Here is a 26,966-nt window from a genome sequence, read left to right as displayed (position 1 = left end):
TAAGAAAACACTTTAAATAGTCACAAGCCAGGAAAAAAAGGCCAGGGTACCACACCTAATGAACAGATGCATTACAGAGTCCAGCATCAGTCTGCCAAACACAAGAAGACATGAAATATATGATTAATTTTCTCCTCGTTCCTAATTCATAAAAAAATAAAACAACAAAAAACAACGACTGATCGTCTAGGGAAAAGAGGAGGCAAGTAACACGCCCTCTTCTTTTAAGAATAACAGAATATAACAACTGATAATGTGACAAATTAATCTGATTATGTAAGACCCATAATAAGGTAGGCAGAAACAATACCAAGGGAAGATAAATGGTCTAGCACTCCATCAAATTACCTCAGGAGCATTACAAAGATGTGCCATTCTACGAGGATGACGAATGAACACACTGCAAGAACAATGACCACTACAATAAGGGACATTGTGCACTAACCAAAAATCAGATTGACCATCCCAGCACATATTTGTATTGTAAACGAACCCGTTCTTGGATAAGCAGTGAACTTGTTCTGCAAATAAGTCACTATTCATTTCTGCAAAGCCAAGCATTCAAGCAGTTCACCGGTACCTAGGAGCAAGGCACGAATTTAAGTGATAAAAAAATCATAAAGATGGAAGAAAACCTTCAGAGCAAATGTTTCTATAGCTCACGTTTTAATCTGGGAGTCGATAAAAATCATTAGAGTCTAGATTCAAATTACTCCGTATTTCAACAAACCAGCTACGTGGTTTCACAGGCAGCACTATAAAACACACAGCCACATTAAGAAAGTCCAGAGATTTCTTTAGGAATAAATCAAGTTAAAAGAGCACTGTGATGGGCACTACATTTTGCAGTCCTGCCACGCGTATTTCCTAGCACTAACTCCAGAAAGCTTTCTTTTCGGCCAGTATGAAATTTGCCAATTGAGGCTATTTACAGCTGCTAATTATTAACAAATACCTTGCAGCAGCAATGCAACGTTTCTACAGACTCAAGACAAACTTCGAGATGACACTGGATTAAAAATGGTCTTTAAACGGACTCAAAAGGTGCAGTTTAAAGCAACACGATGCATTCTTATTCCTAAAGAGCTTTCATAAATATTTTGAGAATATCCCATAAGATGAAATGATAGTAAAAAAAATAATCAAATAATACACACAGTAAACCACAAAACAAATGGTTTGGTTGGGGAGGTGAAACAAGCTGAAGTCTCCAGACAGCAAAAGAAATCAATGAAACGTGACACAGGTAAAATTGTGCCACCTCTGGATATTTCTCTGAGGTTATCTAAAGGGGAAAAGTGTTCAAGGTGGGTCACACAGCCATGCACATAAAGAGCTGTTACAATAGCATAGGAAAAAGGTAGAACTAGCCCCATAAGCTCATTTAATGTTAGATGTTCACGTCTAATTAGCGAGGTGTATGGCAACCTCTAGTGGTATATGCCTGCTTAGGAAACAGCAAACATCCCTACATAGAGATGGAGGAAAAACATTTGCCTTAGGTAATCCGTCCTCTTTTTGTCAGTAATTTACTAGAATGACTCAGTGATGAGATGTCAAAATCCTGCTGTTCAGGGGAAGACTTCTTCATTTGCACTGTGTGCCACATCCCAGAGCAGGCAGGCTAGCTGTCGAAAAGCTGAGTGTCATAAAACCCCTCTCCAAATAGGATCAAGGAATTAATGCCCAGGAGCTTGTGGTTTTAAGGGCCAAACTGAATACCTGCGATAACAGGATCACTTAGGTTTGTCGGTTCACTTTGTGGTTAATTGGACCTGTCGAACGAAGCAGAACAAATGAATCTGACAGCAGAGAAGCTGTCCAATGCAGCAAGCAAAGGAAAAAACCCTGCAGCAGGTACGTAGCACTCCACCTGGCTGGGTTTTGTTGCTTAGAGACTGTAGCCTCATCATCTGTGACAACAGCGACTTCAACATGGGTTTTTTTTCTTCATTTTGTTACCATTTTTTTTTAGTAAGTCTGCTAATATAATTTAAAAATACTACAAATGTCAGCTCTTGACAGAGTCACAGCACAGTGGAATAATATCCGTGGCACATCGCTGATAACACAGCTCTGTGTAATTAAAACCAAACAAGTGCTAACAATGGACAGAAAAGGGGAAAGATTTCAGTATACACAAAGTCTACGCATCCAACATTAAATGAATACCGCCCTGGATCTTGTCACAAACCCTCTTTTACATCTATTTTTACTTCCCGCAGCTGCTTGTGATAAATTCATACAAATCTGACAATTTTTATGCCTGCTGGAATGTGAAACAAATTACCCAAGATTATGAAGTTGTATTTTACCGAGATCATAAGTGTAATATATTGAATATTTTCTGCTAATTCTTTCACAGAAAATAGTCTTAAGAATTTAGAACAATTGGCAATTTCTGCTCAGAACAGGATTAGGAAAAAGCTTGCATGGAAATGGAATTACTTCTCACATTAAGGAAGGACTCATCAGAGCATCTGGTGAGGCTTAAATTATGACCGTCTATTCATTTGTATTGCTAAGCAGATTTTAAGTATTTCACAGCTATTTAATCGAAAAACCTACACCCTAAAATACTTACTTATAAAGTACTGTCTTCTTTTTGGTCTTTTCCTTCACAGAGAAAGTGGTGTGGGGTTTTTTTTGTTTGTTTGTTTGTTTTTTGAATTAAGGGTAGTGTGGTTTATATTCTCACACAAGCTTGCACTCCGATAGTAGAATCAGAGTAAGAACCTAAATAAAAATATTCTACTTTGGGATCATGGAGCAAGTTGGGTCCATTGTTGCTGGTTAAATTTAAAACCTGTGACTTTGTAAGATAGGAAAAGAAAGGACAATGTATGCTTCAAAGCATTAATCTCTTACGAAATGTGTTCATAAATATTTATTCCTATTATTTTTCTTAATAACCACAATATTTGATTATTATTTTAGAAGTATGTATCTTGACAAGAAATAAAGCTAAACTATTTCCATCACGGTACTTAAGCCTGCCAGGGAAACCCTGGCTGAAAGCTCCTGAAATGAAAATTCAACCCTATGAGCAGTGAAGTCCACAGCCTGCCTCTGGAACCAACTCCTCCTTCCACCAGCCCGCCCAACTCCTAGCTGTACAAAACATTTTACAACGGAATTTAATTAATTTTATATTAAGGTATTTTGCTTTATAAGCAATCATGCCTACCGTGACAAATTAAATCATGATCTTGGTGGCCACGTTTACCTATTTTTAAGATGTACATATTTTATTTTCCTGTTTTATGTCATTCACTGTTATTCCTCCTCACTGCATGAATCCAGCAACAGAATGATACCTTCAGTAGGAACAGCACAATTATTTCACAACTAAAATCAAGCAGCACCATTAAAGTCACATTTCCACTACGCACGTCTAGACAGATGACAACGCACCCCAACTCCACAGATGTTGAAATGCCGCATAGAAGGAGTGCAAGATAATTTAATTGGGTTACACAGCCTCGTTGGGGTCTTGAGCTGGCTCTCAAGCACTCGTTATCACAGGGTATGAAAAGAGTGTGTGCATCAAACAGGTAAAAGATAGAATCAGAAAGCACTCATCCTGATTACAAGTCGATACTTCTGCAACCAGGCAACCAAAAGAGAAGAGGCTAGGAGAGAATTACACCCTAAATCGCAGTGGTTTAAGAATGAGATGTGTTTCTTGTTAACCGAGCCCTTTACAAAGTGTACAGGCACGCAATTATCATGTACTTATTTTTGGCACACTGTCTGGACTTGACAAGCACTGTAAGAGCTTATTCCAGCTTGCATTAATAAGGACCTTCCCGATTTCCCTTGGAGCATGGAGCAGCGGTGGCTGCCAAGATGAGGATGCCTGACGCGTGATTACCTGCCTTTACCAACTGGGCTGTAGCACACACACACACAAATGGAAAAGACCAACTTCAGCTACTTCTCTGGGTGGTTTTTAAGGTCCCTTCCAACCCGAGCCATTCTATGATCAATCGAGTATTTATTACTACGCGACCTAATATACTTGATCACTTGAGAAGCATCAGTGTAAGGTTTATTGCCTAGATTTGCAGCACCCCATCATAAAATAATCATTACATCTGACATAAGAAATAAATCGTTTGTCAAATGTGTAGGAAGAACTCAAGCAAGTTGAAAATCCAGTACTTGAGAGCCAACAGTGCATTTTTATAACGTGATACATGACTAAAAATGCATAATTTACACAAATCCCTGAAAACCTTTCAGTTTAAAAGCAGCTGCTCTGCTATTTTGTTAGGAGAATCAAATGTCAGAAATTTCTGAGATAAGAGAAACTAATTATTTTTGTGCATTCAGGAAAGATCCAAGAAAAAGATGATTTTTTATTCTTGTATTACCTAGTTACTCTGATACAGTTTCAGCTATTTACTTCACCATTACCTATTACAGCTTATAAAATTCAAGTTCCTCTGCTGCTGAGTTTTACCAAGGATGAGAAGTCCATTTCAGAAGGTTTATATTTACCTGATGATCCTCTGAGCTGCGTACTGATGAAGAGAGCGGAACTGCGCTGACATATTTGCTAAGGCGGCCAGACAATTTGTATGAAGGTATTTGTCCTGTCAGAAAGGAAGAGGAAAAAAAAACACATCAAACTTTCATTTATTTTTATATATATATATAAATGCTGTCACCTATTGCAGGAAACCACTCAACAGAGTGATACGTGTTGCTTTAAAGGATGAGGTCAAAAACGTATAGCAAAACTCCAAAATGCACACACTTGGTGGTATTTTAAATATTTTTTCTTTAGATAATCAGGCTTATGAGTCATTTCACAAAGATTTCAGAGTGTGTATGCATATAGACATATCTACATGTGTACATCTTCTCATTTTAAGCAATATTAATTTACAAAAATATCACAGATGTAGCATATTGAAAGAAATTCTCCTCCTCTCCATTTCTCTCTCTCCATTTTGTAGTCATATCCTCAAGATCTCTGTTTCCATATATATGGAAACTACTCCATATGTATCTTACAACTATTACAAGATATTTCAGGGTTCTGCTCCTCTTGTTACCATCCCTTAAACCATTTGACCAGAGAAGCAATTAAATGATGGCCCTATCGAATTCAAGGGTTTTCACAGAACCAAACTTCTGAGTCCACAGTCTGATGGAAATCTGTACCAAATGATCTTGGCCGCAGACAAGTAAACATGGAATGAGACATTGCTCAAAAGGGAAAAGAAGAATTAATCTCAAATCCACGTAATGACTTGGTATTACTAGTAATAGCAGGATTTGCAACGTTATATTCAAATTTGGAAAGAAATGCAGCCATGTTCAGACATTATTTTGAGTCTCGAGGGTGACCAGCCTCTATGCATCAGTGTTCAGGGATTTATTTTCCATTTTCAGATCTAAAATATATGTTTAAGCTTGAGCATAACAGATTCCATATCCTAGAAACGTATGTCAAGATCTTTCTCATTTCTTCTAATTCTTGTGATCACAAACGTGAAATCCTCAAGTTTTCCAATCTAAAATGTATTTAAAACATTTTTTCTACTTCATGTAAAAACTTCCATGCATTTAACCGCTGAAAATATTTAAGAGTAGGCAATACAAAGCTTATATGTTCAAGATAAGGTTTAGAATCACATGCATGAAAAATGCGTAAGACCAATCTGCTCTGAAGCAGTTTTGCTCTGTGACAGCTTAGAAAGGTCTCACGACCCAGCCACCATCCTACTTCATAAAAACACTAACAAATAGACCTGGAATTTCCATTTTTTAGTGATTGAATAGAGGCAAAGAACCTATCAGGCATCATTTCATCTCATCAGCCAAAGGAACTTTTCCTTCTCATCTGAAGATGGGAATTCTGTACCTGAATTAAGGACTTCAGCAAATGCTATTTGATGAATTGAATATATAATAATACAGAAATAGTGTTGCAAGTTCAGAACCACATAATGCCGTGCTTAGTCAATATGACTGTTCTCCCCTTTTGCTTCCATCCCGTAGCTTCAGATGCCAACTGGTTGCGACAGAACGCAGAAAAATCCCACACCCTGTTTGAACCTGAAATCGCTCTGCTGAAGTTTGAAACCCACACTGTGTACTTAAGCACTCCACGTAACTCTTACCCTTGTCCGTGTCATGTTGTACTGGATGGTTCTTATCACAACCAGTATCAGGAGACTCCCAAGTGAGATCTCTGTTAAAACACGCTCAGCGTACCAAGTGATATTTTTCAGGATCTGAAAAAGAAGAAAAAGGAGTTCTTTAGCACCTAGGTCTGGATAAGAACATAAAAAGCTGTCCACTCTCACATTCCTTAAGATAGGTAAACTAACTTCCAGCCTTAAATGCGACAAAACCTATTGCATTCTAAAGAAATAAAAAAAAAATGCAATATTATCATCTAGTCAATCTCATCAGGTTTATCAGAAGTCATGTAAACTAAGTGCAGAAAGACGATCAGATTTCACAAGTCCTTAATTTCCATGCCCTGTACCACCACTCTCCTATATTTTTTGGTATAGGAGATATTTTGATATGCTATTTTTGATATTTGATATTCTATTTTTGATATTCTATTTTTGATGTATTTTGATATATTTTTCGATCTTACCCTTTACACTTCTGTCTCCACTTCCACCCTAGCCACCTGCACAGGGTTTCCAGTTCCCTCCCGTTCTCCCTCATTACAAATTGGGTAAGAGGCAGCACACGCAAGCTCTGACCGATTGGCAAGTGCACACACGCTGAAGGACGCAGAGCAGATCAACAGGTTAACATCTGACTTCACACCAAAAGCCTTCTCCTGCCGTAGGTGGTCTCCCCTTAACCCAGCCGATGACCTTCTCTAATCTTTTAAGAGCTTGTAGATCCTTTTGTGCTCTTCATGAGCAGGGAGAATGAGCTTTACCCCTATCCCAGAGCTTATTGCAGGAAGAGAATCAACACCCAGAATTATCAGCAACCAACTGTAAAGGAGTAAGCAGAAGCGTCCTAAAACCATGAAAATTCTTTAGGGATTTAGATAATTTTGGGTCAAACCAAAGATTTGCTTAGCAAGGACTATTCCACGCAAGGCTACCACTCTGCATAGATTTTATCTTTGATATTTTAAAGGATGTTTCATCGAAACTTCATGTATAATGAAAAATACCATCAGCCACTGAAGTTGGCTTTTGTTCCCCGTAGCATTACACACACTGAAGATATTTAAATCCTAGTTTGGTTTGGTTTTTAACGATTATGGAAATTATGAATCACAGGACTGCATGAGAACGGGAAAGAGATGAGTTATCCCATACTACTGCCAAAAAACAAGATTGGTCTCTAGAGCCTGTAGTGAAAATCTTTGTTTAGTCCTATTCTGATGGTTCACGACCATTTTCTGGTACTCCACCACCATAAGCACCTTTACTCCCTTTAAGATTTGCATTTGGTAATTAGACAGGGAAGTTCTCCCATTTGCTGTTGTTTTGGGTCACCCTGCATCAAAACCTGGAGTTTTTCTTGAAGATTTCCAGGTGGTTCTCAAAACCCATCTGCTGCAGCCACGATATGAAACACCCTGATGTCTCTATCTATAGAAACCAAAATTGTAGCATCACCAAAAACTCTAGACGGACTCACAAGCTACAAGGATCTCTCTCTAGATCAACGATGAAGCTCTTTAACAAACAACATAAACAGTCAAAACTTAATTAATTAGTAACTTTTAAGGACACCTCATTCTTGATTTATTTATTCCCTGGTAATCAAAACTCAGAACTGGCAGATGACCTTGTTTAAACAGGGATTTTCCCTGTATTAATGCATTCTTCTCTCAGAAACCATGTCATCTTTACAATCCACTTCTTTATTAGAGGCTAAGGGACTAATTGCCATAGCACGTAAAAATATTTCCAATCATACATCTGTGTCCAGAAGGATACTGAAGATCCAGATAATTATAATCACTCTCTGCATTAAAAACAAAACCAAAGAAAAATAAAATATGCACAGGTGAGATGAAAGCACAGTTCGAAGACGCTTTAAAAACATTAATTACACGATCATTTTCTTACAGGGGAGGGTGAATATTCTATATAGGAGTCTTGTAAGAATATTAAATCACATTTAATCACATTAAAGCCTTACGAACGAAGCAGATGATGCACACCACGATCCGTAAAGCATGAAAGATCATCATTACTATGTGTGTTTGTGGGGTTTTTTTGAGGACCCAAGAGGCACTCGAGCAACCTAAAGACCCTAGGTCTTCCCAGCATTTTCCCTAGGCACTGTGTAAGATCATACTGTCAGTAAAAATAAATATTCAAGACATTCAAAATTACACATATGTTTTACCAAAACTCTTATTCAAGAGATTAAGATGCAAACCCAATTAGAAAAAAGAATCCTCTAGACCTTATTCTAGAGGAGGAGAATATTTTCTAAGTATGATCTCTAAAATTTTGGAGGTTTTCTTCTTTTTTTATTTAAAAAAAAACAAACAACTTTTCTTTTATTTACTTCCCACCTTCATTCTCACCGTAAATTTGTCTCTTGAACCTCTTTCAGAGTGCAAGAGACATTCAAAATAGTATCCTAATGATCATTAATCGAACTCTCTTACCTACTCTCTTCCCTATTATGGCCTGTCCTCGTTCTCTTTGCAATTTCTCCTAGTTTTTGTCACAGCAGGCTCTTTCATCAGGTTCAGGAGGCATTTGGACAATGCCCTCATCAATGCGCAAGAGCTTAAAAAGAGACAGCTTTTTTTTTTCTTTTCGAGATTCATCCAAGAAAGACCAATGCTCTGGGAAGACCTACACTGAAATCCAACCTGTGAGGTTGAGAAATTTAACTCTGGGTTTCCCCACAGCTCACAGTTGCTTGGAGACCTAGTGCAGACCTCTCCGGTGAAGAGCTCCAGATCCATCGTGGAGCGACGCAGCTTTTCAGAGAAGAGCAATCTTTTCGGATGAAGCCACACCAGCGAGTTGCCATTTCTGAGACAACCCCATCTTCCTGAAATAGTCCGCTCCTCTTTAAGGAAAAAAATTAACCAACAGTGCTCGATTAAGGACCCTTTTTAACACCAGGCTCGCGGACACCATGCAGAAAACACGGACACAAACAACTGGAGCTGAATTCTGGACGTACCAAGCGCTGAGATTCTCCGTTTCCCGTAACTTTGCTTCTGAGATATTTCTTAACACAATGGAAGTGAACACACTTCAATTGTGATTTACACTCTATTGGTATTTATTCTGGCATAAAGTACTAGAGTGGTGCTGTAGGTTGCTGCCACCGAAAGTATTCCACAAAGTTATTTTGACATCCGATCTCCTTTTATTTACGGTTTCATAAATCAGCAAAGAAAAATCACCAATACTTGCCCCCTCTGGGGAATTCTTGCATTTACTTGTTTACCCTGTTATTATTATTATTATTATTAGTGAAAGAAACTGAGCTCTACATGGTTACAGGGCCCTAACTGCATTAAGCCAATTGTGGGAACAGGACCTATGGTTTTGATCATATTTTCCAGGCGGTTAAGACCGCATTCATTTTCAACAAAAATGCTTCAGCAGTCAAAAAGAGTTTTTGTGGTTTCCTGAGCTCTTTACCAGTCGGTATAATCACAAGATTTAGAAAACTGCGCTCACTAAAATTAATCTCAAAAACCAATAAATAAGCGTGGGTGAAATACCACAAAGGAAAATAGCCCATAAATGGACCGTGCAGTCATGCTGCTTATAAGAACACTACGCAGAATATAGAGCAGCAGAGAGGAAAACGGGTTAAATTCTTTTGTTCTTCATACTTTACCCAAGCGATGGAAAAAAAATCTGCTGTATTTGTTAAGATTTGGTAAGTATTTGCAGTGAACAGTGCTCATTCTAGTTGTGTAACTGATGCTGGATGTTTACATTTGACAAAAACACACGTAATGTTTTCCCAACTCCATTCATACTATTTTGCTTCCCTGGAATACCCTCTCAGACTTTAGGGCACGTGGAGTGAATACGTAGGAAAGTTTAAGGCATAAATTACATTACACTCTACTTTTTGAATAGTAACTTGGTCATACGTACCTGGAAACACACCTCTAATTCTCATTCAAAAGCACAGGCGAGGAGAATTGATGAATCAGTATGATTTTGTATCCTTTTATTTTATTTTATTTTTTATAAAGGCAAAGTGAGGCACAATGTCTCTTCCCCACCCTGGGATCTGTAAGATCCCGCTACCAATACATCCGTTTGCCAACAGCACCTGAGTTAAGCTGCAGTGCTCACATTTGTCTTTGGCTATCCACATCCCTCCACAGAGTTCAGAAATGCCACTGACCAAGAAAGTCACTTTTAGGAAGTATAACAGATCATATTTTTTCTATAAATAAAGGAATCACTGAGGGTTTTGAATCACAGCCATCAACTCTCTTATCTTTATCACATTTCGTTCAGGTGTTTCTCAGAGTACACCACGGAAATTTTGACCGAGGGGAGACAGTCGGGGTGACAAAGAAGCTCACATACACAGGGCTCACAGACTCTGGGACCTCTCAGCCACCTCTCACTACCTAGCCAAGAGCAAAAATAGCTAAATCCTAGCCACACAGCACCACTACCAAATGGATGCTTCTCACCAGGCACTATGGAGTGAGCAGGAGGGAGGAACAGCCACAGAATAAAAGAGACAGTCGGTGAAAGCCTTAAGTAAAACGAAGATTTAATTGAGAAGAAAATGGAAGAAGCAAAGGCAGGGCTGAGAAAATCAGCATAGGGTAAAAGGAACCAGATATTTTTGTAATTAAAATGGAAGTAGTAAAATAACATCCACATTACACTGAAAACACTAGAACTGCATTGGCAGGGTTAGTGGTGATGGCAAGAATAAGCTGGACAAGGAAACGTGATTTATGTTTTCACTCCACAGCTGGATCCTCACTAACAATGTTAGGGAAATCTTCCACTTTTACTTCTCCAGTAAGGAATTTGTTGAAAGACCGTGTGTAAAGCCTTTAAAATGAATGAACACCGTGGAAAGAGATGATGGAGGACAGGAGTGAAACTTGTGGGTATTACCTTAAACCCTCGACAAGCTCAAATAATGATGAGATAATGTAGAAGACCTTGTGACATGGAACTTGAATATACACGTCACACACATGCACGTATGGTGCATACGTAGAGTTCAAGGCATATGAACCTGAAGCAGAAGAAAGTCTTCAGGAAAATGTTTCGGTCATCTGCATGCTTACCGAAAATGCTCTTTCTAAAAGCTGCTTCCTAAAAGGTACTTCCCAGGGAATTTGATACAAGTATCATCTCCTCTTACTTTCCACATACAGAGCTACGTATTTATATATACAGAAAATAATCTGAGATTTCAGAGAATAAATATTGTTAAGTCTTGACCATTTGGCACCAAGAAAAAACACCAATTTGCTCCAAAACAGGCTGGAAAATCACCTGGGAGAAAAGTTTTATTTCGGTACCTGGACGCTTGCTTCCTGCTTTTTGCATGTCAATAATTTCACATAACCCCAAAAGACAGTTTCCACTTTCTAGACAGGAACGTAAATAAAACCAGTGCAGACATCTGCGTTATCTTAGATTTATAAACTAGGAAACTAGAATGTTATCACCCATTACTATTTCCAGCACAGATGGTCAAGGCCCATCACAGCTAGTCACAATTTGGATCATATTATGTGGACAACATAAAACAGATATTAATCTAGCAGAAAGACAGAAAAGAAATGCCAAGTAAGGAAGCAACACTGAGCTGGAAGTTTATTTTCCAAACTAAAAACTCCTTTCAAACTGGTTAAGGAAAGTTTTTAGAGAGAAATATTTTTTTTTTCCTTTCTATCCCCTCCATTTTCTCACTATACGTCTTTGAGACAGCCTGCTTGGTTATCACTACGCTAACCTGGGACAGAGAACACTGAAAAACAGAGAAAAGGATGCACATGCAGCATCTCCTTTGAGAAACGGGAGCAGGAACACGTTGGTTCACATCAGTAAGGAATGATCTGAAAAGACTCTGTCGTTTATTCGTCCTTAAAAAAAAAGAAATCCATACATGGCATCAAATCTGGATGAACCCATCCAGCCCATAAACACTGTCTGCTGAGAAAAGAGACGCAGATGCACCTTTGTAAATAAAGATTTAAGCCGTTTTGGGGTCTGAAGAATGATTTATTAAAACGACTCACCACTTCGTGAATGGATCGGTTGAAGCCGTCGTCCTCGGTAAGGATCAGCAAAATTATAAGAGCCATGTAAACATGGTGTGAATTCCTTTCTTCGACGTGGTACAGGATCTCAAGAATTGGCAGAACCTTTCGGGGAAAACAAACGCGTGTGTTAGTTTAGCCTTTCAAATACCTCAGACAATAAACAGAGGAGGCTCTAAACCTCCCTGCCCTTAACAATAACGTAGCAAATTTCTCCCTCTTGAAATAACCACCCCTAAGCGGTGACGTAGAGTGTTCAAACACCTTCCATCTGTTTTATTCCGTCTCCGAAAGAGTCTAAACAAATTCTTTCTTGTGGTGAGACGCGGAATTTCAATTCCTAAGAAATGAGATTTCCAGCCATACTCGCTCCTGTAGGCTCTGAAAGCTTTAGTTCCCTCCTAGACTCTGGGAAAATAGAATTATTAAATGAGATTTTCAACAGTTCAGACAGGAAAAGAATTGTTTCTAACCATTTCTGCTAGCACAGGCCTGGTCTGAGATGACTTTCCTCATGAAATATAGCCGGGCATATTAAAGCCGAGGTGCACAGGGTCATTTTAAGCCCTGAAATTCAGCTCCCGTTTTGGTTTGTGGAGCTAATCCCAGCAAAGAACCAGTTTGGGTTGGGTTAAGGCTAGAAAAAAGCCTGTTTTTCCAATTCTAGACAACACCCAGCCAAAGAGAGCTGACATTACGATGAGAGTTCAGCCCAAGGTCTTGCAACATTTCCACCAGGATGAACAGCTCCAGCCAAGGTCTTGCAATAATAATGAAAACGGGATCTCACTGCAACTGCAAAAGCATACCTGAATGCTAGTCTAAAGCTAATCCAGATGCAAACGTTGTCCTCTCACCAACTGAAAATTAGCTTTCCACTGGCTCGCTACAACGTGGCTTCCCCACGCTGCAGAAATCGGCCTGAATCACAAAATACCCTGGAAAAAAGGAACTTGAGAAAACTCCGAATTCCAAGATAGGGAATGAGAAGCAGAATTCATTCCAAGACGATTCTAGACACCTAAAGGCTTTGCTGTTTTTCAAAACAAGCCGAGTGAAACAGGATGAATCATGTGAAACCTATTCTGGTGACAGGCCAGGACTCCAAGCACTGCATGAGCCTCTGAAATTACCAGAATGTTCTGTTACAATCAACAAGTCCCAAAAAACAGTTGGAACATGTTAAACCCACGACAGTTTCTGCTAAAACCTACGAGACCGAGCTAAGTGCTGCAGGCCATGAAACCTTTCTCACAGATGCTTTAGCCAGGGTCAGGACAACGCCACAGCAAAAGAGGAGAAAAATAAAAATAAAAATTACACATTGCTAACTTCCTTCCTTTAAATTTTCGAAGGAACTGAAGGAGGCAAACTCTCCGTGCCATGTCCAGGTGGAAAGCAAATCAACACATAAATTTCTACGTTCCTCCTCCTCCGGGCACTTCTTCCTTCGTATACTGATTGCTGGGGTACACGTTCCTTGAGGACAAGTGGTACTGTTCAAAAGCTATCCAGGCAAACCACCGTTTAAATAAAAAAAAATTAGGAGGCAAGATTGAGTTAGAGTTCTAGTTACCTTCAAATTTATCAAGAATTGTAACCAAAATGCACTTGCACACTTTCATATCTATCTCCTCGTGCACTGGCATGGGCCATGCTGAGAAGACCCTGCATTAGTCATGCTTGATGCAACATCCACACTCACTCTTGTGGCTAACAGAAAACTCCCCCAGTCCATTTCTCCAAGCAGATGAGGGCTACATCCAGGAACACTCATGCAAAGACGTGTTTTTTGTTTGTTTGTTTTTGGTTTTTTAAAGCCAAACTGCTGTGATGCAACTCTTTATTCAAAAAACCTTGGCATACCCTGATCTTCTGAACGTGCAGTCACACCCTCCAACGAATGATTTCTGAATGAAACTGCAAAAAAAAAAAACATACAATTCCCACTTCTACTTGTACTGCAGGCCCTTTTGTTGAGAGCCTTTCATTCAAGTATCATTACTGGATTATTACTAACACTCCTTCACCAGGAGGAGCTTTGAACCAGGAAGGCACAGCCACCATTAAAAAAAAAAATCACTTTTAATCCCCAAAAACACGGGGCAGGTAAAAACAGACACTGCGAACTGCAGGTGCTGTGTTCAGTCAGGGGTCACGAGCAGTTTCCCAAGCAAAGAGTTTTAAAATAGCTTTTCTCCACTGGATCACGTAGCCAAATTCCAGACGTGAACATCCCTGATAGCATCGGATATTTAAACCAAGTATTTGATGAAGTTATACAAAGTGACTTGCTATAAAATATGGAAGACCTATCCTATTCTATCAAACAAACTGTTATTATAAGAAAAAAAAAAGATATATTGCATTATCAATGATAAAACAAGAAAAAAAAGGGATCTACATGCAAATGACAGAGGTGGATTTATACCCAAGCAGATACAATCTGTTGTACCATTTAACAAATCCACACGGAATCAATTTGCAAATTAAACTGAAGTTACAAAAGAGCAAATAAAACTCAAAAAAAAAAAAAAAAAACCACCCTAGGAAATGCCAAAGAACATCTGCTAGTGATGCTTCCTGGGCACCAAAGCCAGAAAAGTACATAAAACCCCAAAACAATAAAAAAAAACACACAGTAAACGTTGTAATGTGTGGAATAAAGGGAAAAAGGAACAACCTCCAGAACGGCCACAAGTTTAAGGTGAGAGCTCAGCCGAATGCTGGCCTGCTCTCGTATGTCACAGCCCCTTTTACTTCACCCAGCTGGCACCGTGTGAAGAGCCCACTAATTTATGCTTGATAAAGCCACGTACAGTATCACAGAGTATCTGAGGACCTGCATCTTGAGCTGTTTTAACACACACACCTCGTGCTTCTTCTGGGAGCTACATATCAAACACCACGATTAGAAAATGCACACACCTCAGCTCAGCTTCTCCAGAGTAAATGGATGCGTTTAGCAGCTGTGAAACCTGACATGCTCCATTCAATAAAAGAAAATCAAATGCGATGATTTGTTGACAGAATCTATACAAAATGACTCAACTCCACCCCTAGATAATCTGCAGACTACCCAGGAGTTCAGTTTTGAATCATCCATTCAACATCGACCGTCCTGCCTGAGTTTGCCAACAGTGGTGTCTATCAACTCCGATTTTTAGCAATGCATCTGCTCGAACTTGGATTAAGACCAACCTCATTCCATATCTGCCATCAAACAGGCATGGGATCTAATTATCTGGCAGGATTGCACGTCTTCAAATGGAAAAGGTTCTCTCTTCTGTTAACAATTCCCCTAGACAGCCGTTATTTTATTAAAGGAATGCTATTTAATAAGCAAGGTTTGTTAAAGTGGTTTGTGACATCACTAAACGTAGCAGGGAGCAGAAGCTAATCTATAACCTACAAAAAAAAAACGTGGCAGGTGTCTGTTATACTGGCTATTAACCACAATCCTACTTAAAGCAGCCACTACAGCTGCATTTTTATCAAATCTACCAAGTAGGCCCTGACTTTCAGACCCTGTAAGCCATTTGTATGCTTAGAGGTCAGCAGAGCTGCCCTTCTGAGCTGGCCTAATGAAGTGAGTGGGGTAAATAATTCAGAACCAGTGCTGCCCTCGCATCCTATTGCCCCCACGATAAAACGGGGGACACTGGAAGCTGCTGACACCCAAATTTCCAGGAGCAAGGAGTATAGTGCAAGGAGAACAACACTTACAAGATTTTCTATGTCTGTTCGTGCCAACACGTATGTCCGTACGTTGCCGTTTTGATGCAGAAGCATGTACAAGAGGAGGGTCGCTTGATCAGACCTCTGCTGCTCACACAAAGCCGTGTACAAGCTGTTAAAATTGATCTGGAAAGCGTGCGGATTTGATGACGAAAAAGCACTGCTATCTGAAATAAAGAAAACAAAAATAACCTTTAGCAAATATATTTTTAACCATGCAGATAACCTGTTAATTCTAGAAAATCCTCTGGGTGGAATATTTCATACAGATACCAGAGTAAGGAGGAAACAAAACCCACCCTTACACTGACGGTCATAACCATATAGGCTAATTAAAAATAATTTAAAACACCCCAAAACATAGTTTAATACCACTTAAGCTAACATTACATGGTTCATATTCACAGTATAATTCGTGGCAGAGCTGGAAGTGAGAACAAAATGTTTTTCTGCTTTTCACAGGTAGCTTTACCAGCTTCAACAACAACTTCCATCAGCACAAATCTTGAACATCCAGGAATTTCCAGAGGAAATGGAAAAAAACAAGTCTGACAATCAATGCGCTCATACAGCATGTCAGAAAGCCAGATTTGTGTCCTCACTCAGCCTCCTGATCTCCCCAAATCAGAGATTTTGCCTTTGCTTTCTTCACAAAACACCTCTGGAGAGTGAAAAGTTTTGTTCCAGTGCAGAAGAGGTCCATTCCTCAGCTCTCAAGAACCTCCACAGAAGTTTAAAACCTGCTCCTGTCCAGCTCTGCTCAGAAACACCCATCCAAACCATGCGATGACACACGAAGTTGGGCAAATCTGCCTTTTGGGGATGATTTATGCCAGCATCTTGGCAACTGGATACAAAGGCTATCTTTGCTGAGCACACAAACAAGCTAAGCATATGGAAAAGCTACAGCAATTTCGTGGCAGGAGGGTATTTTGGGAACAATAGCAGTCTGGGTACTCAAGCATTCTACAAGTCTGGACTTAAAAATTGCCATATTTCTACAAACAAGACACCCGAAGTTGAAGAATTTAACTAAAATTCCCTAGTTCCTGCAGCGACAGGCTACAGATTTCTGAATTGGTTATTGCTTAGTAAAAACGCGTTAATTTGGGAAAGTTCTGCTGCAGAAAACAGTGTGGCAATGCTACTACTTCAATGTTACTACTACTATTTTCCCACTGTTCTGGATCATCTCTGTACCAGCAGAGACCGACCACATGAATGCCACCTACACCCCCTGAAGTGTGGGTGTCCCACCTGATACACATCCTGGAACTATAAAAAGTCTGAAACTTTCTGTATGTAAGCCTCATAAACGTGTTTACATTTCAGCAATTTCTCTTCAGACTTGAAGTACGAGAAGCGAGCAACAGAATTAGAAATTCAACTGCTTATCTGAGCTCTAAGGGACGTGATGCCAGCTAACCAGAATTTCTTCAAGTACTATAGATTTTTAGGAGACTCCTCCAGACTATCAGATAAGTGACCTGCTTATAAGTCAGCTTTGTGTCTTCTGAAATTATGAAGCTTTCTTGCATTCATCAAGTCTGAAGGACTCTCCCCCTTCAATTAAGTTTCAGCAGCTGGGCAATTCCACCTCTAAAATCCCAGGGGAAAATGTAGTATTACATGTGCTTGCTAGAGAGAAAATAAATGTTGTAAGGGGAATCTCCAGCAACTTAATGCTTCTTTTTCATCAGTTCACGCTTAGAAGTAAGGACATACAAACCTTGGGTGTTCTTGAAGGACATAATAGCTTGCCTGTAGGGGTTCGGTGTATCCGGAGCATCAGTCAGGTTAGCTAAGACCAGGAGAAGCAGCAGACTCTGATGAGCTAGAGGGGAGCACTGCTCCAGCTGCGGCGTTGGTTTACTCCCCACTCCACCTAACGTGAAGACTGTCCGCAGGCCAGCTGCAGAGAAAAGGCAGAAGGGATAAACAACGTTAGGGGCGTTCAAATTTTAATGAACAAATCCCCCTTTAGGGAGAAACATCTGACACACAGGTACATGGAAGAATTAAAAAAACACTTCACCCCGGTACCATGAGAAGAAAGTTAACAGATACTAACAGGAAATAATCTCGACTTTCAAATTATTTTTTTTATTAATGTCAAAAGTCAGAATTAACTCTGATGTACTTTCTTCAAGAAAAATTCAAGCAGTTGAGTTTCCAGCCTTCTACTCTTCCAGCTTCAAGTTGCACAGGACAAAAACCTGTAGGCTATTGGAACGGAAAACATAAAAGAATTTAATGTGCTCTTAACCCAACAACATTTCAAAACAGCCAAATATTATTTTTTTTTCTCCAATATAATTATATAGGCAGATTTTGTAATAACCCAACGCTCCCTTCACCAACACAGTTGCAAGGCAATTACTGTCACGTCAAAGACAAAGGGAACTAATGCTATTCACTGCTAAGCAGCTTGGAGGACCTCTTATAATAAAAAGCACCATAATTAGAGCCTTCTCTTAAAAATCTCACGTTGCTTTAACAGCCCTGTATGACCATGTTTTTGATCTGCTGTCCTCAAATCAGAAGGAGGAGGCCAAAGAAAAACGTTGACCGTAAAGTTTGCTTTTCGACTCATGATTGCTCCAGATACATGCAAAGAAAGTCAAAAAACAATCAAAACCAAAAAAAAAACCAGCCTATTTACTATTTATTTATCAATGTCATTTGTTAAATGAATTCAAACGTAGCACGTTTCTTCTCCAAGTTTGGTATAACTCTCAACTAAGCCAGCTTTTCAGTTTTCCACCGTCCCATCCTTCTGTGGTTGGCATCTGCCATTGCTTTCCTCAATATTTAGGAAAAGAGGGAGATGGCCAAAGCACTGGCAAAAGCTGGAGCTTCCACCAGGGAGAAGGAGGTCGTAATGACCGAGACACGTTGATCTCTGACCCAAGTAACCTCTTGAAGCTCTGCCTGTTGCAAAACACGATCTACTTTTCATTGCCATTCTCCAACACAGCTTTATTCGTTTATTCATTTCCACAGGGAGCCACATTACTAGATATTATTATTTTTTTTCGGGGTCAATTAGAGCAACATTAACATTTTGCCAATTATTCCTGGCAAATACTTTGCGAGGAGGGAACACGCTGCTTTTAGTTTCAAAAGCAGAACAAACAGCTCCGTTTTCCATGCTCTTCCTCAGAGCTACACACCACGTGTGTATATATATTTTTTCCCCCTTTTTATACAATTCTGTGTAAAACACAGCAGGTAAAGCAAACAGGGCTCCAGTACTAGTCCGGTACTTCAGGTGCTGTCAAAGTTGTTGTTGAAGCATTTCCTAAACCAACAACAAAATCACCCCTTTTGGGTTTCTTTCCAGATTCGAAAATCAACTCCTACCTTCAGAGCTCTCCGACAGCTACAACTGAACAATACGAGGCAATATTTTCATCTGGTTCCTACCAGGATAAACGAAAACCTCATTTGAAGGGTGAGGTGCAGCTTTTGCAATAGCGAATCCAAGAGCTGCTCTAAGACGGCTAGAAACACTTTCCCGAGCCATGAAAACAAGGCCGGGATTTTAATCTAGGTTGACAGCCTGTGGAACAACACTTCATGGCAAAATGAAGTTATGACACATTCATCAAAAAGGAACTGCTTTTCCCCAGACTGTTATTTAATGTAAATAGGAGGAGGCAGAAATCTCAGCCTCCTTTACTCGTTTCAGTAAAGAAACGGTAAAGAAACAGTAAAGAAAACGAGTAAGGTTTGTGTTTGCACCTACTTGGAGAAAAGTTTACGTACACTTACATTGTCACGGGACTAAATAAAATATTAACAGCTTGATTTCGAAGGTTTTCAAACCAAAAGACAGGTAAGAACACGGACAGGGCTTAAAAACGTCCTCAGCAAAAAGCACTGAAATTAAGAGCCCTTCCAAACTCAAGCCATTCTGTGATTTTGACTCTCCCTGGTTCATGTGTCCTGCAGATCAAGCCCTAGCTCCACACCTTGTTTTGGGAGCATACAGGAAAACATTTGATGCTATAACACTAAATAAAATAATTACGAAGAACTACAGCAAGAGGTTTTCACCACATTCACTTGATACCATCACGTACTTCTTCCACCAAAACCAGCAAACAAAGTATCATTCAAAACCACTGACGTTAGCATTTCACCCTTCTTATGACCAAGCAGCCGCTCTGGGAACTTGAGAGGTTTTCTTTTTTTTTATTTTATTATGATTATTTTTTTTAAATGTTTATTACGTGTGTCACATTTCTTAAGTCAATTCAACGAGCCTCACATTGTGGTCTGACGCAGGCTTTCTGGTGGCCCCCGGAGAGCTGGCAGTTCGCGTTGTGCTGGCTCCTGCCCTCGTCTCCAGCTGCTGCATTGTGTTAGAAGACAGCTAAAAATACAGAAATACTTTCCTACGATTACTTTTCCATGTAAGCCATCCCTCAAGTTGCCACGGGGATGTTATGTAAGAACGAACGGGAGAGGAGAAAGCGGTCCACGGAACCATAGAGGCTGGATCAGCGAGGCAAATACTGCACGAAGACGGAGCTCACATTACGTCTCAAGTCATTTTCTGTTTTAGAAGCACATCCTTAAGCATCTCAGGGCTGTAGTTAAGAAGCTTAAACTGCTAATTGTGAGGGCTATGAGGTATACTTACACAGCTGATGATCTTCAAGCTAGCTTGCAGTACAGAAGCAGAGCCACTTAAAAACCTGTATGAAAGGTTAGTTTCTGGGGGGCTGGCCTGGGGAACAAAGATCGTGACTCTGATCGTAACTGATTTTTTTTATTATTTATTTTTTTTTCCCCCCCCAAAGAAACTCCACCTGAAAGCTGCACTACCAAAAAGCATCGACATGGCTGAGGAGGCTGAGGCCGTGATGTCACCGACACATTTTGGAAGCGGGTTTTTTCAGGAAATGAATCATGGAAGCGAGTGAAATGAGCAGATGGATTAGGTAACTGCCTTCATCCCCTACCCATGCAGAAGCGCTCCCTCCAGTACATTTTGTTATTTTATCCAGCCTAATTTGAAGGGACTGGTAATGGAGCTTCAACCACATCCTCTGGGAAGAGTGCTCCATAATCTAATAAACCTCAAAGTGCAGATTTTTTCCCCCTAATACTCAGCCTAAGTATTCCTTGGTTCAACTTCATTTATTCCTCTAAGTGGTACTCTCTCTGTAAGACCAGAAAACATTTCTTCCCAGTTCAGTGTTTACTGCCTTTAAATAAAAAGGCACAGTTATCTTTTCTCTTTTTCTGCCTGGCCAAATTATATACACAGATTTTTTTTTCTTTCCTTTCTCTTTTTTACCTCTCTTCCCGCGTTTAATCCCAGCTCCGACACTTTGCAACCTCCCGAAGGTCACTGCAGCGAGAAAAGGCTACAGATGCTAAATTGCATCAATTTAATAACAAAAAAGCACATCCCTTATTCACTACAAAAAAAGGTTTATTTTGTTTTACGTCATATATCCTCTTTATCACCACATCTCAGGAGTTCTCTTACTGTGATGCCTAAAACAATACAGGCTTCTTTTCATTTCTGGAGCCTTATTTGCCATTGGATTGCCCAACCTGCGTGTTGAACTGCAGAATAAGACTACCTTCCATCTCCAGCTCAATTACAGAGCTGTCAAAGCTTTCGACAACATGGCTGTAGCAGGAACACATCAAGAAGTTATGTGCTGAACATCCTCAGATGTGGCTTTCTTCTGCACGCAGACACTGAAGAACAGGGCAGCTTTGTTAGCTAGAAATTGAAGAGGTTTTTGGTTGTCTGTAAGGCAAACCTGAGTATCAGGCATATCTGATGATGGACACCATGAGGAATTAAGTAAATTACAAACCACGCTCCTAAATCAAGTCTAAAATGAAGCCAAATAAAGCTGGAAGCCACTGTAATAACGCCATTAATTCACCTCAGCCAATACACTCCAAAAAAAAGCTACAGAAAGAGAACAACTTGAACAAGGCAGGAAACATTCACGTATTTTCCTTAGCTCCGCCGAACTAGGAGTCACGGGACTTGAATTTCTTTGGAGTTCTGCTTGTTTTACGGCAATAACAGAATGAAAAACTTCCAGGACAGACGGGATCGTCAGAGCCACTGCTTAATGCACTGCACATCTCCTTGGCCCGTTGCTGGAAGCTACTATTTCAACTCCTCCAGGCACAGGCAATACAATTTCTGATGGAAGGATATTTCTGCTGCAACTTTGAAGACTGTCCTGTATTCCTGAAGCTGCAAACGTGACCAAAATACAAAAATATCAAGGTTTTATGGCATTATATAAGAACACACCACAGGGTTGTGACTATTTGAAACCTGGGAAAGCGAACTCAAGTTAGAAGAGGCTGAGAGAGAGGAAAAACATATGAGAAATGTGGGAAAAAACTGCAATCAACCCAGAGTCGGATTCAATTTTACAACTGTCTGACTCAATCAGCTCTCAGCCTTGGAACAGCAAACCTCAAGCCAACAACAAGCTCGCAGAAGAGATGTTGAAAAGGAGTTGTTGGGTGATTTTATTTATTATTTGACTTTAAATAGAAATCTCCTCTGGCTTTGGCCCAGCGTACTGTCCTGGTACTTGGTTGTTGTGGTGGCTCGGTCAGAAGAAGAGAGAGAGCTGTGAGTGTACGCGATCCCACTGGCAAATCAGTAACATTTTCTGTCAACATAACCAGACAAAACCGAGGACAGAAACAAACATGGGAAAATGCTCAAATAATATCCTGGCAAAAGGAGAGCAGGGTTGATTTGCAGCAGGGCTTTTGACAACGAAACCATCAAGCTAGTCCACTGAAAGTAAAAAAAAAAAAAAAAAAACAAAAACAACACTATAATGACCAAACCGATGCCTCAAAGAATCCAGATGAAGAGGATGGAAAAGGCCAAAGTTTTAGAAGTTGAGTAGAAAAGAAGATTTCCCAAAGCATAAGATCATTGGATGATTCAGGGATATCCCAGTCAATGTTTTTAGGATGTCTACCTGCTTCAAGAGGTGTTTTAAATTCACAAGAAATCTTAAAAACACTCCAGAAAATGAAAAGATGAGAAGTCTTGGAAGGGTCTGGTGTCCAAGAGTGCTCCATAAACCCTACTCGGGTCTCTCCACGTGAAACTATCTCCCACTTCTGCAATGCAGAAGTCAGGAATGCTCAAGTCCTGATCTTGGTATAACAAAGTATGAGCCCTAAGAACAATTGGAGAAGAATGTGCACGAACAGAGCAGTTCACAAGCAACTCCTACCCCTTCTAACTGATGTCCATGCTGCACTTCAGTTCACTTCTGTTGTTTATGAAGATCGTAGTAGCACTTTGAGGCATCATTTTTTTTGGTATCAGATGATATAACCATAAATAAGAAGACTCGAACTTTCCTTTGGACTGACGATTGTTATTTCATGGATCCGTGGGTTTCTCGGATCAATTACACATTAATATATAAATAACGTATTAAATAATGGACATGGTGTAGTTTTAGGCACTTCTTTCAAAAATGAACCCAAGCGGCATGAAAACTGCATTCAGACCAACTTTGCTGCCAGTTTTTCAGCAAGTTTCTGCTTAATGTATGCAAAGAAAAAGTTTCAGAACCTTGCAGCTTGGCCAGATTTAGTCAATTTTAACAGGGATTGCAAATGGCACATCTTTGTCCATGGTTTCTCTCCCCTAGCCCCTCTCCCAAATCTCAAGAGCCCGTTCCGAGGCATGAAGACTCAAGCTCCTCAATAAAACAGCTGTAAGAATCCAGCGTTGGTTAAACACCATTTTTCCCTAACCTCCTTCTCAAAAATGAAAGAAACCCGTTTTCGATCAAAGCGGGGCCAAAAAGATGAAATAAAATAAAAATCAGCCTAGGGAAGATACGCGGCATGGAAAGTTTCATCACAAACAATCAAAGTTTGGAAAAAGATAGAAAAAAGAGCAATTGGAGATCGGATTTCACTACAGAAAGTGCTACGTAGAATTAAGTCCTGTCCCTAAATCAAGGTAAACCAGGGCAAAATTTTTCAGTATCTGGATGAGCAGAAAACAGCACCTCACTTGGAAGAATCCCGCCTCTCTGCTCACCCTTAAAATAAGGGCATTCAGATTACTGCCAACATTAATGAGCTGTTTTATGTTAGCACCTGCCCTTGGGCTTGGTGCTCTGCCCTGAAATCAAGGCCAGAGGCATCAGAGAGTAACAAGTTTTTGTCACCAGACACCAGGGTTGGATGCAAACCAAGAAAATGGAGCTGCGACGCGTGATGCCCTACTCAGAGTCCTCTTCTGCATCTATTACCAAGTCGCTTGTCTTTCGAGGAGACGGCCAGTGCAAAGGGAACGGTGCTGGGAAAGGCTTCGATGCATCAAATCCTCTAGCTACAAAAATACAGCACTATCAGGGGAGAAAAAAGCTAAGCATTTACAAAGCTTGTATGTTTTTTTTCTCCATCAAAAACTGGAAGTTAATATTTAAATTATATGAAGATGTGTGCTAACATTCAACTATCCTTTAAAAGACTACAATTACACACAACATACTAATAAAGTTTTATATTTTATATGTTAAACTACTCCATTGCATGAAAGAGATAAAAGATCTCCATTTGCCCCAGCGTGAGGAGCCACATTTCAAGGTGCTCTATTTTGTTTCTAGTATGCATGGCGAGTTCCAGAAAATTTTGTCACCTAAAAATTTTTTACCAGAAAAATTTCTTTAGGCTTTTCCTGCTCGTAGAGATTTCATAACAGTGCCAACCCATAAACCACAGGGCGTTCGGTCTCTGGGAGCACGATTAGGGAAGACTGAGATCGACCTGCAGCTATGTTGGTATTCAAGATTGGTCTGTGCCCATGTTTGAGAAAGGGAAATTATGATTTAAAATATGCTGTAACTCATTCTGCACAAGACTAACCTGGGCATTAGAAGAGTCACCATCCCTGGAGGTCTTTAAAAGACGTTTAGATGTAGAGCTTAGGGATATGGTTTAGTGGAAGACTGTTAGTGTTAGGTCAGAGGTTGGACTCGATGATCTTGAGGTCTCTTCCAACCTAGAAATTCTGTGATTAAAAGGCTGGCTCGAGCTGCAGCACTGAACTACTGTGGAGTAGTTCAATTTGAATATTTTTAGATGTTTTTGTGACAGCCTTTCTGCTATCCCAACCCAAAATCACAACCTGATGCTGTCGCCAAGCTGCTGGGTACGTCTGCTCGCTGCTCCCAGCCAGCTGCAGCCCAGGGAGCTGTCAGGGTGAATTAGGAGAGCGGATCTGGTGACGGAGCCCTAGAGTAGGCAAAAAGAGACATTCATACGCTCTGCGTACATCTTCTAAAACCACCTGAAACAGTTTTAGTTTAAGCGGGGCTCTTCCACAAGTTATCACACGCGAGCAGTGTGTTTTAGTAACCTTGCAGCAAGGCCCCAGCAGTTAAATCATGAGGATAAAGATCAGGACAGTGGGATTTCATCCTGAGCTGTCATGTCAACTCATTGTATAATCGTAGTCAAGCTACAAGCCTGTTATTTCCTCTATTTCCCCCATCTGTATAAAAATGAGAATTTTCTACTTAATAAGGGCATTTAACTCTATCTGCCCTTGGCCTGAATATATTCTCTTTGCTCTTGGTTAGGGCACTGGACAATATCCATTAATCAGCTCAAACCCAGCCAGCCCAGCAAGGTGCTTGAGAAGAAGACCAATTTCACCGGCTTTCCCAAACCCATTCAGAATGAAAAGTTTCCCGTGGCAGCAGCGAGCGAAATAATATTTTGGGAAACAACCTTAGCTTTGTAAGCCATTTCTGAAGCTGGACCAAAGAACAAATATCAACAAGCTGTAAACTGCCCAGTTTCCTGATTAGTTCATCAGGAAGTAAAAACAAAATGCTGGGCCAACGCAAATCAGGTACGGGATATTTTCATGTCAGCTAGGTAGCTTGATCCCCACCAGGATGTATCAATTTATTTATATGTTTTGTTTCTTCATATAAAATAGTTTTTTTATTACATGAATAAACGCATACAAAACTAGTAGGTATCAACCATCCCAGCCATCAATTCCTGCACTGCCTAAAATACCTCCCATTCTTGGCAAGATGAATTTGATCTGGATTTTCCTTCCAGGCACTCGTAAACCCTCCTAAAACCTCCCACAATTCGATTTCTGCTTCAGTTTTAAGGAAAGGAAAGTCTCCACTCCAGGTCACGATCTGGTTTTCTTCCTACAAAACAAAACCACCGACTTCCCACTGATAGAGGGTGCATGTCAATGGAGATTTTAACCTAACATCCACCAAAACAGGCAGCCCCTTCCCTTCCTCTTGGGCATTTCTTCCCACTTTATGTTCCCTTAATAGGGCAGGGGGAAAAGAAACAAAGCAACTAACCAACCAACCCAAAACCAAACTTAAATCAGCACCAAGTTGCATAAAGATGCCTCAGAAGAAGGCTTCAGAAGGAATTATGGCTAGCACCAAGCAGGCAGCGCTCGAAATTGTCATTTCTACAGGCATTACCTCTTTTCAAGTCCTGCCTCCTAAGGAGGAGGAAGTGACAACGAAAATGTCAGTGCTGCACAGCGAAAGAATTACCTTTGTACATAAGGTGCAGGAATTACAAGTGTTGCAGGTTGCCATCTTCAGTACTTGCCTCGTGCTTCTTTCAAGCCCTGTGCCAAGCCACGGTGCAAATTTCCTTTAAAATTAATGAACTGCAGAGCTGTAAATACGTGCCAAAGCAAAGTTTTACACGGTTCATACGTATGCTTTATGGATTGACTACTGCAATTTGCAAATACGCTGGCTCTTTAAGGTGCTGAAACGACCTAAACTATCCGGGCATGCCCTGAGTTTTAGGGAGTGATGTGGAGGGACACGACAGAGGTGTTCAAAACAAAAAAAAACAGAGGAAAAAAGATGCTGTTAAAAAAGACAGGAAGAGAAACACCAGCGCTGATTGAGAACACGTTATTTTCCAATACACAAACTGCAAAAGCACACGAGAT

General features: G+C 40.1%; 1 protein-coding gene across 5 annotated transcripts in view; it reads right to left on the bottom strand.

Moving 5' to 3' along the window:
* DYM (dymeclin) overlaps positions 1 to 26,966 on the bottom strand; it is an 86,318-nt gene that overhangs the window by 22,939 nt on the left and 36,413 nt on the right. For all 5 annotated transcript variants that reach the window (XR_014619277.1, XR_014619278.1, XM_084304538.1 and 2 more), the window contains exons 10-14: positions 17,703 to 17,885; positions 15,962 to 16,140; positions 12,215 to 12,340; positions 6,135 to 6,248; positions 4,504 to 4,598 (exon numbers count right to left, since the gene is read on the bottom strand). Coding sequence is in view for 3 of the 5 variants with exons in the window: in XM_084304538.1 (XP_084160664.1) it covers positions 4,504 to 4,598; positions 6,135 to 6,248; positions 12,215 to 12,340; positions 15,962 to 16,140; positions 17,703 to 17,885 (697 nt within the window). In the remaining 2 variants the exon portion in view is untranslated. The remainder of the gene's footprint in view (positions 1 to 4,503; positions 4,599 to 6,134; positions 6,249 to 12,214; positions 12,341 to 15,961; positions 16,141 to 17,702; positions 17,886 to 26,966) is intronic.

This window comes from Netta rufina, assembly GCF_964035555.1.
Source record: "Netta rufina genome assembly, chromosome: W".
Lineage (NCBI taxonomy): Eukaryota > Metazoa > Chordata > Aves > Anseriformes > Anatidae > Netta > Netta rufina.
The sequence above is the reverse complement of the archived record's forward strand: the minus strand, read 5'-3'. Positions and strand labels throughout refer to the sequence as shown.